Source organism: Mus caroli, unplaced genomic scaffold (genome assembly GCF_978045245.1).
Source record: "Mus caroli unplaced genomic scaffold, Mus_caroli_1 scaffold_15, whole genome shotgun sequence".
Classification (NCBI taxonomy): Eukaryota; Metazoa; Chordata; class Mammalia; order Rodentia; family Muridae; genus Mus; species Mus caroli.
Genome location: NW_028227270.1, coordinates 58,125,762 through 58,145,268, shown reverse-complemented (window position 1 = coordinate 58,145,268; position 19,507 = coordinate 58,125,762). Strand labels below are relative to the sequence as shown.

General features: G+C 39.8%; 1 protein-coding gene across 1 annotated transcript in view; it reads left to right on the top strand.

Annotated features, from left to right (window-relative positions):
* LOC110288370 (uncharacterized) overlaps window positions 1-19,507 on the top strand; it is a 145,428-nt gene that overhangs the window by 15,619 nt on the left and 110,302 nt on the right. Inside the window, 5 exon segments of the mRNA XM_085830835.1 lie at window positions 4,848-4,974; window positions 5,169-5,229; window positions 9,405-9,464; window positions 9,466-10,042; window positions 12,956-12,962. Coding sequence (XP_085686961.1) covers window positions 4,848-4,974; window positions 5,169-5,229; window positions 9,405-9,464; window positions 9,466-10,042; window positions 12,956-12,962 — 832 coding nt within the window.

The following is a 19,507-nucleotide window of genomic DNA, read 5'->3' as shown; positions in this document are numbered from 1 at the left end:
CATAGCAGCCCTATTTATAATAGCCAGAAGCTGGAAAGAACCCAGATGTCCCTCAACAGAGGAATGGATACAGAAATTATGGTACATTTACACAATGGAGTACTACTCAGCTATTAAAAAGAATGAATTTATGAAATTCCTAGCCAAATGGATGGACCTGGAGGGCATCATCCTGAGTGAGGTAACAGAATCACAAAGGAACTCACACAATATGTATTCACTGATAAGTGGATATTAGCCCAAAACTTAGGATACCCAAGATATAAGATACAATTTGCTAAACGCATGAAACTCAAGAAGAATGAAGACCAAAGTGTGGACACTGTGCACCTTCTTAGAATTGGGAACAAAACACCCAGGGAAGGAATTACAGAGACAAAGTTCGTAGCTGTGATGAAAGGATGGACCATTTAGAGACTGCTGTATCCAGGGATCCATCCCATAATCAGCTTCTAAACGCTGACACCATTGCATACACTAGCAAGATTTTGCTGAAAGGACCCAAATATAGCTGTCTCTTGTGAGATGATGCCGGGGCCTAGCAAACACAGGAGTGGATGTTCACAGTCAGCTATTGGATGTATCACAGGGCTCCCAATGGAGAAGCTAGAGAAAGTAACCAAGGAGCTAAAGGGATCTGCAACCCTATTGTTGGAACAACATGATGTACTAACCAGAACCCCGGAGCTCTTGTCTCTAGCTGCATATGTATCGAAAGATGGCCTAGTCGGCCATCAATGGAAAGAGAGGCCCATTGGACTTGCAAACTTTATATGCCCCAATATAGGGGAATGCCAGGGCCAAAAGAATGGGAATGGGTGGGTAGGGAAGTGGGGGGCGCTATGGGGGACTTTTGGGATAGCATTGGAAATGTAATTGAGGAATATATGTAATAAAAATATTAAAAATTAAAAAAAAACATACATATGAAAATGGAGACTGACATGTGTTGAAACGTGCTAATATCCTATAAAGCAAATCAAACCAATTTATGTGTATAATAGGACTCATACAGTTTTTAAATATGTTATATTATATTTTTTAAGGTTTTCATTTGATAAATGTGGTACACACTTAACATCCAATCATCAATCATAGGAGACAACATGGTTTCTAAGTTATCCTAATAGGTACCCTTTTTTCTTAACATAAAAGAGTTAGGTAGCTTTAGTTATCAACCCTATTTATTACAAACTTGAAGTGTCAGAATGCTTAATCTCTTCTTGTGTTGGAAGTGGCTCCGCTCCCAGTCCATCTCCCACTATTGTCAAAGGAGAGAACCAGAATGAACAGGAAGAGTGCTGGCCACTGATTTTGTAATTTTTATTCTGATTACAATCGTGCAGTTCTTAATTTAAATGACCATGCTAGATTCACAGGTCTGTTTTTGTGTTTCCTTTTTTCAGTGTTGCCATCTATGGTGTAGGGTTCATTAATAATAATCATATTTTATTGTTATTTCTCTAGGAAATGATAAACCTTAACCTCTTTTGTCTTCTGATAACTTACTGTATTATAAGATCTTTGAGTTTTTGTTGGTTTGGGAATTTTTTATGGAAAAACAATTTTAGTTTTATCTTTTTAACCCAAAAGGATTGCCTCTCTCATATATTGGAAAATCTGTGTTTCCCAGTTCTCGAAGTAATCAGTGTTTGGATTCTTTTTTTTTTTTTTTTTGGTTTTTTCGAGACAGGGTTTCTCTGTGTAGCCCTGGCTGTCCTGGCACTCACTTTGTAGACCAGGCTGGCCTCGAACTCAGAAATCCGCCTGCCTCTGCCTCCCGAGTGCTGGGATTAAAGGCGTGCGCCACCACGCCGGGCTCAGTGTTTGGATTCTTAATACTTAAGTGCCTGATTAAGTTTGGGATTCTTAAATTTTTCTCATGTATTATCATCCCCATCTCCCAATTTCTTAAATTGTCAGCATTTCAGAGCCTACAGTCATTTGAGGGAACTACAATTGAGGAAGTGCCCTAATCAGAATGGCTCTTTGCTAACTTTGTGAGAGATTGTGGTGATTGACAATTGTCTAGTGAAGGCTCTTCCGCTGAGTGGGGATGAATCCCTAAGGAGGTGGGCCTGGTCTGGATGAGCCAGCTAGCTGAGCATGAGACAGCGACCAAGGGAGAGAGCAGGACAGGAAACAATGTTTGCCCATGGTTTTTGCTTTTACTTTTGAACTTGAGTTTTTATTACAAGCTTCCTAAATAATGCAATGTGGTTGGGAAGAACCAACCAAATGAACCTGTTTGTCACTTGAGACACATTGGCTTTTAGCACTTCATCACAACAGTTCTAACATGCAAGTGAGAAAAATGAAATGGAAAGCAAAATGTGTTTGCTTAGATGCAACTCCTTATTGAAATGGGATTTAAGTGTCTACAGGCTTAATCCATTTCCTCTCTCTGTTTATTCTTTGCTTAAAACTCACCCTTCATTTTCCATCTCATGTTCTTCCTTCCTGTCATGCCTTCCCCATAATAGCCTCTGTCCTTGAATCACATAAGGTGGAATAGAAGTAATAGCTAGCTATTCAGTGCTAAGCTGTTTTGCTTACTTAATGTTTTCATAGTTTAAAATTATTTATTTTTATTGTCAGATGGGTCTGTAGTGTACGTGTTTTTATATGGCAAGCGTGTGCTTTTGTGCTGAGCTTTGACCACATCTTGATTTTTCAAATTCTGGATGCATTATCATTCTCTTTCCAAGAATGGTACTACTCATGATGATAATACTGCTGACCCTTCTCAGTCATTGGATGGCAGGTGCTGACCTTCTTTCTCCCTGATGTGTTTGTTGTGACTTATGTTAGGTAGACTGTGAGTCCTGTATGCATGAATATAAACTTCATGTGTGCCCAGTCCTCACAGTAGTCAGAGATGGCCTGAGATCTCCTGTAAGAGGAAGAATCGATAGCTGTGATTCCCTGAAAATACAGGCAGGCACTTGAGCTCACTTATTTGTTGGGCCAGCAAGAGCTTTTCATGTAGTGTGTAGCCTTTTAACTACCTCTTCTTCTTCTTCTTCTTCTTCTTCTTCTTCTTCTTCTTCTTCTTCTTCTTCTTCTTCTTCTTCTTCTTCTTCTTCTTCTTCTTCTTCTTTTGTTTTTTTTTTGTTTTTTTGTATTTTGTTTGGTTTTTCCAGACAGGGTTTCTCTGTATAGCCCTGGCTGTCCTGGAACTCACTTTGTAGACCAGGCTGGCCTCGAACTCAGAAATCCTCCTGCCTCTGCTTACCAAGTGCTGGGATTAAAGGCGTGCATCACCACCACGCAGCAACTACCTTCTTCTTAAGCTCCAGACAGGCATACTACCAGCCCCCACTCTGGTTCCCTTCACTCCATGGATTAAAATCACACACACACACACACACACACACACACACACACACACACTCACACTAATATTTTTACCCTGCCTTATGGCTCATTGGCTGGGCTTTTCCCTACCTCTCACAGCTATTGTGTTCTTTTTAATACTTGCTCAACAGTCTGAATCTTTCATTAGCTTATTTGGTGTTACCTTCTCCTTGCTCCACATCTAAAATCTGACCTCAGCCTCGTTGCCCTGGTTCCTTCTCCTTGCTCAATACCCTAAGTCTGCTCTCAGCTTAGTTGCATTTCTAAGCTACCATCTGGGAAGGTGTCCAGTGCCTTCTCCAGGGGGATCTCACCTGGCTGGTGACTCTCTCACCCTTCCAAGCATGGCCAATCTCCCTTTCCTGCTTCCTGCCTCTTTTTCCTTCACCTTCAGGAACCTAGAAATCCTGCCTCTTCCATCCTTCCATTGGCTGCTCGCCACTTTATTGATGGTTCAAGTGCCAATTGGAGAAAAGGACCTTCAGAGTTTACAGGCCAAATCTCAGTCAGAGCATCAGAACCATGACCTACACTGCACTTCTGAGCTATCTCTACTGCCCTATGTTGTTTACCTCTAATCAACATTAAATTACGAGTATTTTCTTCTGTCCAATTATAACTGTTTAAACATACATTCCTTTTTGATAGTATCTTATTAATTTATAGTTTGAACTTGTGCACCTCAGGTTTCTGGAAGATGAATTCAGAACTAGATTGTATGTATCACTCTATTAAGAATTTAACTAAAAACCTATGATTTCTTTCTAACTTTCTGGTTAGGTTGATGAGCTCTGGCAAGGGACAGTTCTTACTTTCAACCTTTGTCTGTCCTAGAACTCACACTGGCGTCCAACTCAATGTGATACTTCTGCCTCTGTCCCCTGACTGTAGTGTTAACAACATAAGGCAGTAGACCCAGCATGCTTACTGATTTTTATGTTTAGTAATTGTTAATGTTACTACAATTTCTTTGATGTGTGGTAAGCACTATTGATCTTGTAGAGCTTGTCTCCTCTTTATATCTGTAACTGACATTTCTCTAGAAAGGCTACATCCTATTCAAAGGGGCTGAGAAATGACAGAGGTGAACTTCATTATTAAGTTACCTTCTAATATGACTTGGTAGTTAAAGTAGAACTTTGGTGTCGGTAAATAAGTGGAATAGGCCCCAGAGTTATATGAACACATTGCCTGCAAATAATACATGCCCGATGTTGTTTCTTTCTTTTTATTTTTTAAGATTATTTATTTATTTATTTATTATATGTAAGTACACTGTAGCTGTCTTCACTGTAGCTGTCTTCAGAAGCACCAGAAGAGAGCATCAGTTCTCATTATGGGTGGTTGTGAGCCACCATGTGGTTGCTGGGATTTGAACTTCAGACCTTCAGAAGAGCAGTTGGGTGCTCTTACCCACTGAGCCATCTCACCAACCCCTCGATGTTGTTTCTATTGTGCTTTGTTTTGTACACATTTATGGGATGCTCTAGAATGCAGTGACTTATGAGGACGTGCATGTGAACTTCACTCAAGAGGAGTGGGCTCTGCTGGATCCTTCTCAGAAGAAGCTCTACAAAGATGTCATGCTGGAGACCTACAGGAACCTCAATGCTATAGGTAAGACTATGAATTCCCTTTCCTGTTTTAAAACTGGAAAAAAAGTTTCTTTCTTTTGATGCACATCTGTAATTTCAATAGAGATGGATGAAGAATTTTGTGAATAAATCATGCATAATTCTAAGGTTCATTAAAGATAGTAACTTATATTTTACCTAATTTCCACACATACATTTCCTGTTACTCTATTTTAGGATTTAATTGGGACGACAAAAATATTCAAGAACATTGTCCAAGTTCTAGAAGATACAGAAGGTAATTTTCTTTCTTTCTTTTTTTATTTTTACTTTTACTTTTTATTAGATAATTTCTTTATTTATATTTCAAATGTTATCCCCTTTCCTAGTTTCCCCTGAAAATCCCTTATTCCTTCTCCCCTTCCTCTACCCCTGCTTACCATTGCAACCACTCCTGCTTCCTGGCCCTGGTATTTCCTTATAATGGAGCATAGAACCTTCACAGGAGCAAGGGCCTCTCCTCCCATTGATGACTGACTAGGCCATCCTCTGCTACATATGCAGCTAGAGCCATGAGTTCCACCATATGTTTTCTGTGATTGGTGGTTTAGTCTCAGGGAGCTCTAGGGGTACTCATTAGTTCATATTGTTGTTCATATTGTATGGGACTACAAACCAATTCAGCTCCTTGGGTACTTTCTCTAGCTCCTTCATTAGGGACCCTGTTCTCTGTCCAATGAATGGTTGTGAACATCAACTTCTGTATTTGTCAGGCACTGGCAGGGCCTCTCAGGAGACAGCTATATCAGCCTCCTGACAGCAAACTCTTGTTAACATCTGCAATAGTGTCTGGGTTTGGTGGTTGTTTCTGGGATGGATCCCCAGGTGTGGTAATCTCTGGATGGTCATTTCTTCAGTCCCTGCTCTGAATATTGTCTTTGTAACTCCTTCAATGGGTATTTTTACCCCTTCTAATAAGGATCAAAGTATCCACACTTTGGTCTTTCTTCTTCTTGAGTTTCAGGTGTTTTGCAAATTATATCTTGGGTATTCTGAGCTTCTGGGCTAATATCCACTTATCAGTGAGTGCATAGCATGTGTGTGCTTTTGTTATTGGGTTACCTCACTTAGGATAATATCCTCCAAATCAGTCCATTTGTCTAAGAATTTCATAATTTCATTGTTTTTAATAGCTGTGTATTCCATTCTGTAAATGTATCACATTTTCTGTATCCATTCCTCTGTTGAGGGACATCCTGGTTCTTTTCAGCTTCTGGCTATTATTAATAAGGCTGCTATGAACATAGTGGAGCCTGTGTCCTTATTACAAGTTGGAGCATATTCTGGGTATATGCCCTGAAGTGGTATTGCATGATCTTCCAGTAGTACTGTGTCCAATTTTCTGAAGAACTGCCAAAGTGATATCCAGAGTGGTTGTACCAGCTTTCAGTCCCACCAGCAATTGAGGAGTGTTTCTCTTTCTCCACATCCTCACCAGCATCTACTATCACCTGTGTTTTTGATCTTGGGTATTCTGACTGGTATGAGATGGAATCTCAGGGTTGTTTTGATTTGCATTTCCCTGATGATTAAGGGTGTTAAATATTTTTTAGGTGTTTCTCAGCCACTCAGTATTCTTTGTTTATCTCTGTACCCCGTTTTCAATAGTGTTATTTGGTTTTCTGGAGTCTTACTTATTGAGTTTTTTGTATATATTGGATATTAGCCCTGTGTTGGATTTAGGATTGGTAAAGATCTTTTCCCAATCTCTTCGTTGCTTTTTGGTCTTATTGATAGTGTCCTTTGCCTTACAGAAGGTTTGCAATTTTATGAAGTCCCATTTGTTGATTCTTGATCTTAGAGCAGAAGCCATTGCTGTTCTATTCAGGAATTTTTGCCCGGTGCCCATATCTTCGAGGCTCTTCCCCACTTTCTCCTCTATAAGTTTCAGCATGTCTGGTTTTATGTGGAGTTCCTTGATCCACTTAGACTTGAGCTTTGTACAAGGGGATAAAAATGGATCAATATGCATTCTTCTACATGCTAACCACCATTTGAGCCAGCACTATTTGCTGAAAATGCTGGGTTTTTTTTCATTGGATGGTTTTAGCTCCTTTGTCAAAGATCAAGTGACCATAGGTGTGTGGATTCTTTACTGGGTCTTCAATTCTATTCCATTGATCTAACTGTCTTTCACTGTACTAGTACCATGCAGTTTTTATCACAGTTGCTCTGTAGTACAGCTTGAAGTCAAGCATGGTGATTCCACCAGAGGTCTTTTATTGTTGAGAATAGTTTTTGATATCCTAGGTTTTTTGTTATTCCCGATGAATTTGCAAATTGCACTTTCTAACTCTCTGAAGAATTGAGTTGGAATTTTGATGGCAATTGTTTGTATTGGGTCTGTAGATTGCTTTCAACAGGATAGCCATTTTTACTATATTACTCCTGCCAATCCACGAGCATGGAAGATCTTTCCATCTTCTGAGATCTTCTTTGATTTCTTTCTTCAAAGTTTTGAAGTTCTTATCATACAGATCTTTCACTTGCTTAGATAGAGTCATACCAAGGTAATTTTTATTATTTGTGATTATTTTGAAAGGTTTGTTTCCCTAATTTCCTTCTCAGCCTGTTTATCCTTTGTGTAGAGAAAGGCCACTGATTTGTTTGAGTTTATTTTATATCCAGCTACTTCACTCAAGTTGTTTATCAGCTGAAGGAGTTCTCTGGTGGAATTTTTGGGGTCACTTATGTATACTATCATATCATCTGCAAAGAGTGATATTTTGACTTCTTTCTTTCCAATTTGTATCCCTTTGATCCACTTTTGTTGTCTAATTGCTATGGATAGGACTTTGAGTACTATATTGAATAGGTGGGGAGAGAATGGGCAGCCTTGTCTAGTCCCTGATTTTAGTGGGATTGCTTCAAATTTCTCAGCATTTAGTTTGATGTTGGCTACTGTTTGCTGTATATTGCTTTTATTATATTTAGGTATCATCCTTGAATTCCTGATCTTTCCAAGGCTTTTCTCATGAATGGGTGTTGGATTTTGTCAAATGCTTTCTCAGCATATAATGAGATGATCATGTGGTTTTTTTTCTTTCAGTTTTTTTATATACTGGATTATGTTGATGGATTTCTGTATATTGAACCAACCTTTCATCCCTGGGATGAATCCTACTTGATCATGATGGATGATTGTTTTGATGTGTTCTAGGATTTGGTTTGCAAGAATTTTATTGAGTATTTTCTCATTGATATTCATGAGGGAAATTGTTCTGAAGTTCTCTTTCTTTGTTGGGTCTTTGTGTGGTTTAGGTATCAGAGTAATTGTGGCTTCATAGAATGTAGAAGGTAATTTTCATGTGCAAGCTCATACAAATATGCCTCTGAAGAAATTTTAATGTGTGCTGAAGCTTTTAAAGAAAAGCAGCAATGTAAATAAACACAACTATAATTGTATTGGTTATTCTTACATTCTAACAAAACCATAGTCCTTAGGGTCCTGTATCTGATTTGTTTTTGTAAGGCATTCCTTTAAAGGACATGGAAATAGTGACTTAGTGTATATCATCATTTGAAATATAGCCATATTAGAGCTAAACTGTACAGCTGGCAATCCATTTCTTCTCATTATGTAAAAGCTATACACATTAAATGGTAATACATATAGGACCAAAATCTTCTAAGAAGCAAATAGTCTATAGTAAAGATAGTGTTACTCATATATTTGTAGTAACATTGCTAAGTTGATTGAGACGAGCAACTTATGGGATGTAAGAATGATGTTGTATGGTAACATTAGTCCCTACATCACATATCACTGAGGAACAAAATGTTATACTCAGTGAACAAAATGTTAAAACTTTAGTTGCCCGTTGTCCTTTTATAGATGTATCATGTATCCTAATGGATACCTGCCATGTGTACTTAAGGGATATTGAATGAAATAGTGTACCTCCCTCTGTCTCCCAGAACAATTAGAAGACATGCATTTGCTTGCAGTTAGGGTAGATTTTTGAATGTGATACAAGTTTCATATCATTGGTTTTCCAGCTTCATTGACAATACATCAGCAACCTCATTCTGTAGAAAATTCTCTTGAGTCCTAGGGATGTGGAAATGCTTCTCTTTCTCCTGATTCACCTTGCAAATATAGAATGACCCACAGTCTAGGAAGAATTTGAATACACTTATGTGGTAAAGGTCTGAGTTCTCCCACTTTTGTTCAAATATGGGAAAACCCTTTAATAGAAAAAGAATATATATAGCTGAACCATGTAATACATGCTCATTCCTTCTCAGGTACCAACCCATAATGAAGGGGTAACAGCATGAATATAAGCAAAGTGATAAAAATCTTAAGATCTGATTTCTCTTTATATTTAGACAAATAGTACCATTAAATCACACAGATGAAAGTATTCATCAGTGAGATAAAGCTTTCACATGTGCCAATTTTTTTCTCAGGCATGAAAGAAGTCAGAGTGCAGAGAGAGCATCTGAATATACTCAATGTGATAAAGTCTTTTTTTTATGCTCACAGTCATGCTCAAAGGCATGAAAGAATTCATACAGAAATGAACCCCCTTGGAATTATTCAATTTGTTGAAGCCTTTTCTCAACATAGTCTCCAAATTCATAAAAGAGCACAAACTGGAAAGAAACTCTATGAATGGAAGCAATGTGGTAAAGCCTTTGAAGATCACAGTCATCTTAAAAGCTATGAAGGAATTCATATGGGAGAGAAACCATATGAATGTCATCAGTGTTTAAAAGCCTTTTCAAGTCACAGTAATCTCCTACGACCTAAAGGAACACATACTGGAGAGAAATGCTATGAATGTGATCTGTGTGGTAAAGCCTTTTTACAACATAGTCGGCTTAAAAGGCATGGAAGAATTCATACTGGAGAAAAACCCTACAGATGTAATAACTGTGAGAAAGCCTTTTCACAACATATTCACCTCCAGTCACATAGAAGAATTCATACTGGAGAGAAACCCTACAAATATAATAAATGTGAGAAAGCCTTTTTACAACACTATAACCTCCAAAGACATAAAAGAATACATATTGGATAGAAACCCAATAAATGTGGTCTATGTGTGAAAGCCTGTGTATGTCACAGGTATCTTCAAAAGCATAAAAAAATTCATACTGTAGAAAAAGCTTATGAACATATGTAATATGGTAAAATCTACAAATATCCATAGTCTTAATCATCATGAACATATTTGTATTGGCAAGAAATCCTCTGAATATTAACTGTGTGGTAAAACCTATTTTAACACACTTATCTCCTAATGCATCAAGGAGCACATACTGGGGAGACAGAGGTATGTGTGTGTGGGGGGGGAACTTATGAATGTACACAATGTGGTAAAAATCCATGCTGCAGGGACGCCCTACAAATGTAGTCATTCTGATAAAATTTTGCACTTCACAATATGTTTCTGTAAGAGGAAAGTCATTAGCTTATACTAAATCTGTTAACGTTTGCATGTCACAGTAATTTTTCAACTTCTAAGAACTCATAAGTAGGGCAGTCTATGACTCTGATGGCCTTGGTACGATCTTTAGCCAATCCACTTACATTAAGTTACACAAAATTATTTATTCTTGAGAAAAACTCTAGCAAGTGTCAACTATCTGCTCAAATATGATGATGTGTCTATTTTTTTTAATGTGTAAATTCATAGGTTCAAAAGCCCTTTCAATTTCATTGATAAGGTACTGGTTTAAATTTCACAGTTCATTAAATTTCACAGTCCATTAAATAACTCATTCATGTGTAAAACTTTGGGTGCATATTTGAGTGTTTTCTGTTAATGTGATAAAACATTTTAAGTACTGTAGAAAAATCCCAAACCAGGGTTTCCACCCTACCTTTGGCCATTTATTTTTCAGGTAAAAGACACACAGCCTTTATATTTATAATAAGTCTTAATCAGCACATGAGCTTGGCAGATATTTATGCTCTATGCTATTATGTCTGTTTCCCAGCCAATGATTTCATCCTAGAATTTTCCTTGCTTCATCTAGGCTATGCTTTGTCTGTGGCTTTGTGTGATTGTGTGAATGCTGATTTCCAAGAAAATTAAGCAGTTGTATAGCAGAAAATATAGGAAGATGGAAAACGCTGACCTGGTTCCAGGGAATAAACTTTTCTTTTTTTTTTCTTTTTTTTTTTTTTTTTTTTTTTGGTGGTTTTTCGAGACAGGGTTTCTCTGTGTAGCCCTGGCTGTCCTGGCACTCACTTTGTAGACCAGGCTGGCCTCGAACTCAGAAATCCGCCTGCCTCTGCCTCCCGAGTGCTGGGATTAAAGGCGTGCGCCACCACGCCCGGCTTAAACTTTTCTTAATTGCTTGGCCTTGTGTCTTTGTGTGTAAATATTTTACAGTGTTTTACATCATCTTGATGCCAGGAAATGGAAAACACTTATACAAGAGAAAAACCCTATGTATGTTGATGATCTCATAGACTGTAGACACCACAGTTGTTTTTGATATTAGGGAAAAGCTCTGTTTCATTTCTTCTTCATCATGGCCTTGAAGGAAGTAAATTATTTCCCATTGTCACGCATGTGTTGTAGTAGAGATCACCAATCGTAGTGGTGGTTTTTATTTTTAAACTTTTGAAATAGATATTGAAGTTTGTTCTATGACTTTCAAATCCATTTACAGATGTTTATTAGGGGATCCTTGAGTTCATTCTGAGACTTAAGTTCACCTTTATTTCAACTTTACTTGTTGAAAGGTATTTTCTGCTGCAATGAATTTAGTTGGATACTCCTCTTCTAAGTGGTCCATTCTTTAAATATGAGAATCTGTGTGATTATACATTTCCAGTAAGGTTGCTGGTAAAAGCATGGTGAGCTTTGTTTTGTGTTTCATTTTATTCACAAATTTCTTTGAGATATTGTTGTTTGTTATCCAGCGTGGCTTTGTTGTCAGTCTTTAGTCAGCATTTCTTGATACTCATGTGTCAGCCTTCTGAGTACAAGTCCAGGGATAGGAGATGTATGCTCAGTGTGTCCTTTTTCTTTAACCTGTTTTAATAATATTAATGTTAAAGTGCTTAATAGATGAAAATAGAAAGAACAATAAAATTCCTATCATTTTTCTCTATCGCATAGAAATGTAATGTACGATAATCAGCAATCAAGTGAATATCTCACAACATAGCTTGCTATGCAATGTTTGTGTATATATTATTTGTCAGCCCATGCTTCTTCATGTCCTGTGAGTTATGGAGTTGGCACTTCATCTTGAACTACTGCTGTCTTTTAAGGAAATTACCTGCAGATGTAAAATGATGTAAGTGCAGTGAGATTTTATACATTTTTACTTTGAAGGATGTGGTGATGTGTTTTTAGATCAGCACAGATATGTGGAGACTGGAAGACAACTTTTTGGCTTCTACTTTTGGCCACCATTATATGGAGATCAAGGTCAGGTTACCAGCCTTGCTCACCGTTGACCTTTCACATTGAGCCTTCTCACTAATGCTCAAAGAAATAGAGAGATTATATCAGTAGGATACTGTTTTCTTTTCAGACTATAAACAATAAAGTACTGTTTTATTTTCAGACTGTTAACAAAACAGTCTTCAGAATGACAGCATATGTGGAATACAAATTTTGTTCTTGCTTGTCTTGTCTTTGAGCATTAACTCAAGCTGAATGTAGGCTGTTACTAAAAGATTTTTTGAAAAAAATAATCTTTTAAATGTGTGGAATAATTTCTTCCAAGAGATACATATTGATTCTAGAGCAGCTGCTTCCAGCCTAGAATGAAACTGAGAAAAGCTCCTCTGGTTGACTCTGGTGACCTTGATCCCACTGTTGCTCCTGAGGGCAATAACATGTCTTCTTGACTAACCTAGCTAAGCCCTTCAATTATCTGGGTGTACCACCACTCAGTTTTTCAGTTACCCATTTGAATCATGTTGTCAGCTTTGCATCACAGCAAGAGGAGAAGGATTTGGATGTGGACTATGGCTTTTAACTTCACACCAGAATGAGAGTAGTCTCTTATTGTACAATTCACAGGGAGAAATATTGTAAGCAATCAGCTGCTAGAGTGACAATTATGCAAAAGTACCTCATTGTGACATGCTGAAGTATTTTGTAATTTCTCTGCATGTATTAATAATTCGCGTCAGTACTGCAGTGGTGGTGCACACCTTTAATTGTAGCACTTGGGAGGCAGAGACAGGCAGATTTCTGAGTTGGAGGCCAGCCTGGTCTACAAAGTGAGTTCCAGGACAGCCAGGGCTATACAGAGAAACCCTGTCTCGAAAAAAACAATAACAAAAACAAACAAACAAAAAAGGAGTTTTAGCTAGAGTCTTGCAATAGTCATCTTGTGGGCTCCCCTGTCTGTGGTTCCTGGCAGAACCTAAGCATGTCTTTTGGATCCTATACCACCAGTTTCCATTATCTTCTCTGCTTTCCCTGCACCTGTACCCCACTCCCCCCACCCACAGCTTCCTTCCAAATTTCTTTTCTCACCCAGTTTGAAATCTTATGAGGAACATTCAATCAGCCTTCCTTGGGCCCTCTTAATTATTTGGGTACTTTAGATCTATGAAGTTTAGTATGATTATCTTATACTTTATCTGTAATATCCACTTATAAATCAGTGCATAACATTCATGTATTTTTGGGTCTGTACTACCGCACCTAGGATGACATTTTCTTATTTCTCCCATTTGCCTGCATGATGCCCTTGTTTTTAATGCCTGAGTGTTCCTCGTGTAATGGAATGGCTTGTCCTTTATCCATTCTTCAGGTCACCAACATGAAAGGGTTTGTTGCAGTTTATATCTGTTATGAATAAACCTGCTATTAACATAGTTGAGAAAGTGTCCTGGTGGAGTGGGGGAGCATATTTTGGGTATATGCCCAAGAGTGATATAGCCGGCTCTTGAGGTAAAACATTTCCCATTTTTCTTGGTTGCTGACAAAATGATTTCCAAAGTGGTTCTACAAGTTTGCAGCAATAGGAGAGTGTTTCCCTGGCTCCACATTTTTGTTTGTTTGTTTGGTTTGTTTTGTTTTTATCGAAACAGGGTTTCTCTGTGTAGCCCTGGCTGTCCTGGAACTCACTTTTTAGACCAGGCTGGCCTCGAACTCAGAAATCCAACTGCCTTTGCCTCTGGAGTGCTGGGATTAAAGGCGTGTGCCGCCACGCCCGGCCTGGCTCCACATTCTTGCCAGCATGTGCATTTTTTGAGTTTTTGATGTTAGCAATTCCAGTGGGTGTAAGATGGTCCCTCATAGTTTTGATTTGAATTTCCCTGATGATGAAAGAGTTTGAACATTCTTTAAGTATTCCTTGGCCACTCACAACTCCTCTGTTGAGAATTCTCTGATAAGCACTGTACCCTATACTTTAAGTGGGCTATTTGGGTTGTTGGTGTCTAACCTCTTGAGTTCTTTAGAAATTTGAATATTATCCCTCTGCCAGATGAAGGGTTATTGAAGATTATGATCCAGTGTGTAGGCTGCTGTTTGATCCTACTGACAGTGTCTTTTGCCTTACAGAAGTTCCACTGTTCTGTTTTGTTTTGTTTTATGTTTTTTAAAGATGTATTTATTTTATGTATATGAGTACACCATAGTTATCTTCAGACACACCAGAAGAGGGCATCAGATCCCATTACAGATGGTTGTGAGCCACCATGTGGTTGCTGGGAATTGTACTGAGGACTTCTGGAAAAGCAGTCAGTGCTCTTAACCACTGAGCCATCTCGCCAGAGCAAAGATGTATGTATAATTTGACAATTCATGCTCCTTCATATCCCCATTAGTTATCCATTTGGCACTTCCTCTTGAATTACTGACTTCTAATAGAATTATCTAGAGATGCTAGATATTGCAAGAGCAATGAGATGTATTATTTTGTTTTGTTTTGTATGTGTGTGATGTGATAATGGGTCTTTAGGCCCCCATGGATATGTGGAGACTGGAAGATGACTTTGTGTGATCACATTTGGCCATTGTTATATGTTGATCAATATCAGTTTGCCAACCTTGCATGCCAGATGTGTTTCACACTGAGCCTTCTCATAGATGCTCAAATAAGATTAGGAGAATGGTCCCTCCATCAGGACTTAGTTATTCCCTGGGTCGAGGAGGACTGAGGCCTGTAAAAGAAACGGGTGGAGAAAGGGAAGCGAGACCAAGCAAAGAGTTCAAGGTCTGTTTAATGGAGGCTAAGAGTCTGGTTATAAGCACACAATAAGAAAAAATAGGGAGGTGTCAAGGGGGTATAATAAAATACAGAGAAAGGGATGGACATCTGGGGCAGATGCTGATTGCAGGCTTCAAACATCTTGCAGCTTCTCTTGGAATGTTGGCCCTAAAACAGTTCTGGGCAGCCTTCAAACATTCTGCAGTTTATCTTGGAGTGTCATCCCTAACCAAACAGTCCCAGGCAGTCATCAAACATCTTTTAGCTTATCTTGGAGTGCCATAAACAGTCCCAGGCACCAAATGGAGACATAAAGGAGGAGGTGAAGCTGGCAGTCCCAGGCGTCAGGTGGAGACAATGAAGGAAGGGGTGACATAACTCTCTTCAAAGGGTCAGCCGGATCTTCAGGGTGAGAGTTGTTAAGGGTCTAGTTTCCCACAGTTTGGTCTTTCACAGTGAACCACACATTTACCAGAAAACATCCTGTCAGGTTCCTGTCAATAAACCTGATGTGATTGCAGCAAGGACGGTCTCTCCTGAGTTCTTGGGGGGATCGCGTGAGGGTTTCCCCTCTTCAGGGGTCTTTCAAAACCATACATTTGATTTTTTTTTTTTTTTTTTTTTGGTTTTTCGAGACAGGGTTTCTCTGTGTAGCCCTGGCTGTCCTGGAACTCACTTTGTAGACCAGGCTGGCCTCGAACTCAGAAATCCGCCTGCCTCTGCCTCCCAAGTGCTGGGATTAAAGGCGTGCACCACCACTGCCCGGCACATTTGATTCTTTATATCACATGTTGTCATTGCTGACTGAAAGAGTAACTCAAACATGTTTTGTTGCCTTGTAGTATAGAAGTATATATTTATACCATTAACTTTTTTGTTTTGCTTTGTTTTGGTTTTTTTGGGTTCTTTTTGTTTGTTTTTCGAGACAGGGTTTCTCTCTGTAGCCCTGGCTGTCCTGGAACTCACCTTGTAGACCAGGCTGGCCTCAAACTTAGAAATCCACCTGCCTCTGCCTCCCAAATGCTGGGATTAAAGGCGTGCGCCACCATGCCCAGCACTACCATTAACTTTTGAGTCCATATGGCAGGACACACAGAAAAGCTCTCATTTATGGAAATACCCAAGAAAATGCCAGGTGACAGCTCATATGTAACTATTTAGACCTTAGGATTTTGGGGAACTATAGTTATAGATCAAGGTGAGCTGCCATGGAAATGCTAGGAATTAAGGCTGGTTCTCCAGTTGTTGCTCTTAACAACTGAAAGATCTCCAGCCCTACTAACCCACATTCAATAAAGTAAAATATAATACCATACACAAGGTATTTCAGACAACAGGAGCAGCTTTGAAAAGATCTGCAAGCACATAGTGGAGTTGGCCTAAAAGTGAGACTATGTGTGCTTCAGAGACAGAGGCGGAAGACTAGAGATGCCTAAGTATATTGTAGTCAGGCAATTTCATTATCTGAAGAAGCTGAAAAATAAGCTTCATGATTTTATATTTTTCTGCTGGATTTGGTGTTGATTTGGTCTGTTCCATCATTGATACGCTTTGATTCTTTGTGGAATAATATTGTTTATTCTTAGCATTGTATGTTGGAAACATAACACTCTCATTGATGGTCATGAAGAGTGTGATTGGGTAACAGACAGATTTCATTCTCTAGGCATTGAAGCAAGATGTGGTGTTTTGCCCTTCCGGTCCACTCCAGCACCAGGGTGCCTTACCCGTGGAGTCTCCGGACACCTGCAAGGACCCACACAGTATTACCCACTGGATCCTAAAACCTCTGGTGAGTAGATCACAGCGTCTGCTCCAATCCAATCGCGCCGGACCTGAGACTGCATTAACTAGGGAAGCAGATAACCCGACCTGATCAGGGGCACAAGTCCCTTCTGATCCACTCCAGCACCAGGATTCCTTGCGTACAGAGTTTCTGGCCACCCCCAAGGCCCTCACAGGACCCTCCAGGGGATCTTAAGACCTCTGGTGAGTGGAACACAACTTCTGCCAGGAAGCAGGATCGAACACCAGATATCTGGGCACCTTCCCTGCAAGAAGAGAGCTTGACTGCAGAGAATACTCTGACCACTGAAACTAAGGAGAGAGCTAGTCTCCCAAGTCTGCTGATAGAGGCTAACAGAGTCACCTGAGGAATAAGCTCTAACCAGAGACAACTATAACAACTAGCTTCAGAGATTACAAGATGGCGAAAGGCAAACCTAAGAATCCTACTAACAGAAATCAAGAACACTCACCATCATCAGAACGCAGCACTCCCACCCCACCTGGTCCTGGGGACCCCAACACACCCGAAAAGATAGACCCGGATTTAAAAGCATATCTCATGATGATGGTAGAGGACATCAAGAAGAACTTTAATAACTCACTTAAAGAAACAGAGGAGAACACAGCTAAACAGGTAGAAGACCTTAAAGAAGAAGCACAAAAATACCTTAAAGAATTGCAGGAAAACACGACCAAACAAGTGATGGAATTGAGTAAAACCATCCAAGACCTAAAAAGGGAAATAGACACAATAAAGAAAACCCAAAGTGAGGCAACGCTGGAGATAGAAACCCTAGGAAAGAAATCTGGAACCATAGATGCGAGCATCAGCAACAGAATACAGGAGATGGAACAGAGAATCTCAGGTGCAGAAGATTCCATAGAGAACATCAAAGAAAATACAAAACACAAAAAGATCCTAACTCAAAACATCCAGGAAACCCAGGACACAATGAGAAGACAAACCTACAGATAATAGGAGTTGATGAAAATGAAGATTTTCAACTTAAAGGGCCAGCAAATATCTTCAAAAAAAATTATAGAAGAAAACTTCCCAAACCTAAAGAAAGAGATGGCCATGAACATACAAGAAGCCTAGAGAACTCCAAATAGACTGGACCAGAAAAGAAATTCCTCCCTAAACATAATAATCAGAACAACAAATGCATTAAATAAAGAGAGAATATTAAAAGCAGTAAGGGAGAAAAGTCAAGTAACATATAAAGGCAGGCCTATCAGAATTACACCAGACTTTTCACCAGAGACTATGAAAGCCAGAAGAGCATGGACAGATGTAGTTCAGACACTAAGAGAACACAAATGTGCCGGGCGGTGGTGGCGCACGCCTTTAATCCCAGCATTTGGGAGGCAGAGGCAGGCAGATTTCTGAGTTCGAGGCCAGCCTGGTCTACAAAGTGAGTTCCAGGACAGCCAGGGCTATACAGAGAAACCCTGTCTCGAAAAACCAAAAAAAAAAAAAAAAAAAAAAGAGAACACAAATGCCAGCCCAGGCTATTATACCCGGCCAAACTCTCAATTACCATAGATGGAGAAACCGAAGTATTCCACGAAAAAACCAAATTCACACATTATTGTGGGGCGCCGCTATCTTCCGGTACTGAGTCATTTCCTCAGTACCAACTAGTAAACATCTAGTTTGCGCCTGCGCTGGAAATCCCCGCCCCGGGCAGCTCTGCCTCAGGGATAACGTCATATGGGGTGATCAGTGTTGAGCCAATCATGGCTTGCCACGTCAGAGGCGGGGAGAATTTCCTATAAAAAGGAGGGGCTCGGACTGCCTGGGGTCTCCGGTTGTGAAGCTTATGCTCTCCCTCTCAAGACGCATAAAGCTTACTGCAGAAGAACCCTATTGTGTGTGGTGTCCTCATTCGCGGGCGAATCAGCGAACACTCACATCTGGTGCCGAAATCCCGGGAAAACGAAGAACATCGCGAGCACCGTCGGAGATCCCTCGGTGACGGGGAGGGTCCAGAACTGCAGGAACTACGTCTCGGAAAGGTATGCCTGAATTTTACCTGACCCTTTCGCACTCCCTTCAACTAACCGGGCCGTGGGAGGGATTGCCCGAGGCTTTAATTATCGTCCTCGTGGCCTTGGTTGTATGGTTCCTAGCCCTCTTCCTTTGTGAACATAGAAGGTTGTGTTAAATTGAAGTTCTTACAACCCTAGCGCGCGTCAGTCTCTCGTAAATAAAAGAGCAAAGAGCGGAACGCGCCTATACGATCCCGGAGACATAAACTGCAGTCTCCTTTAGAGTATCATGGGGGCTTCTCAATCAGTACAAACTTCATTAAAAGAACTTCTCAAAAGAAGGGACCTGAAGCTTGGGGATAGAGTTCTTCGCCGCTTTGTCGAGGAAGTTGATCGAGTAGCTCCCTGGTATGCGGTGTCAGGATCTCTGACGCTGCCGTCATGGAATAAGCTAGGCAACGATCTAGAAACCTGTTCAGACCTCAGGTTGGGAGTTAAGGCCATATGGAAACTAGTTAAGAGTTGTCTTGAAGATGAGGCCTGTGAGGAGGAGCGAAAGAAAGGGCAAAAGGTTTTAGAAGCTATGCAGGAAG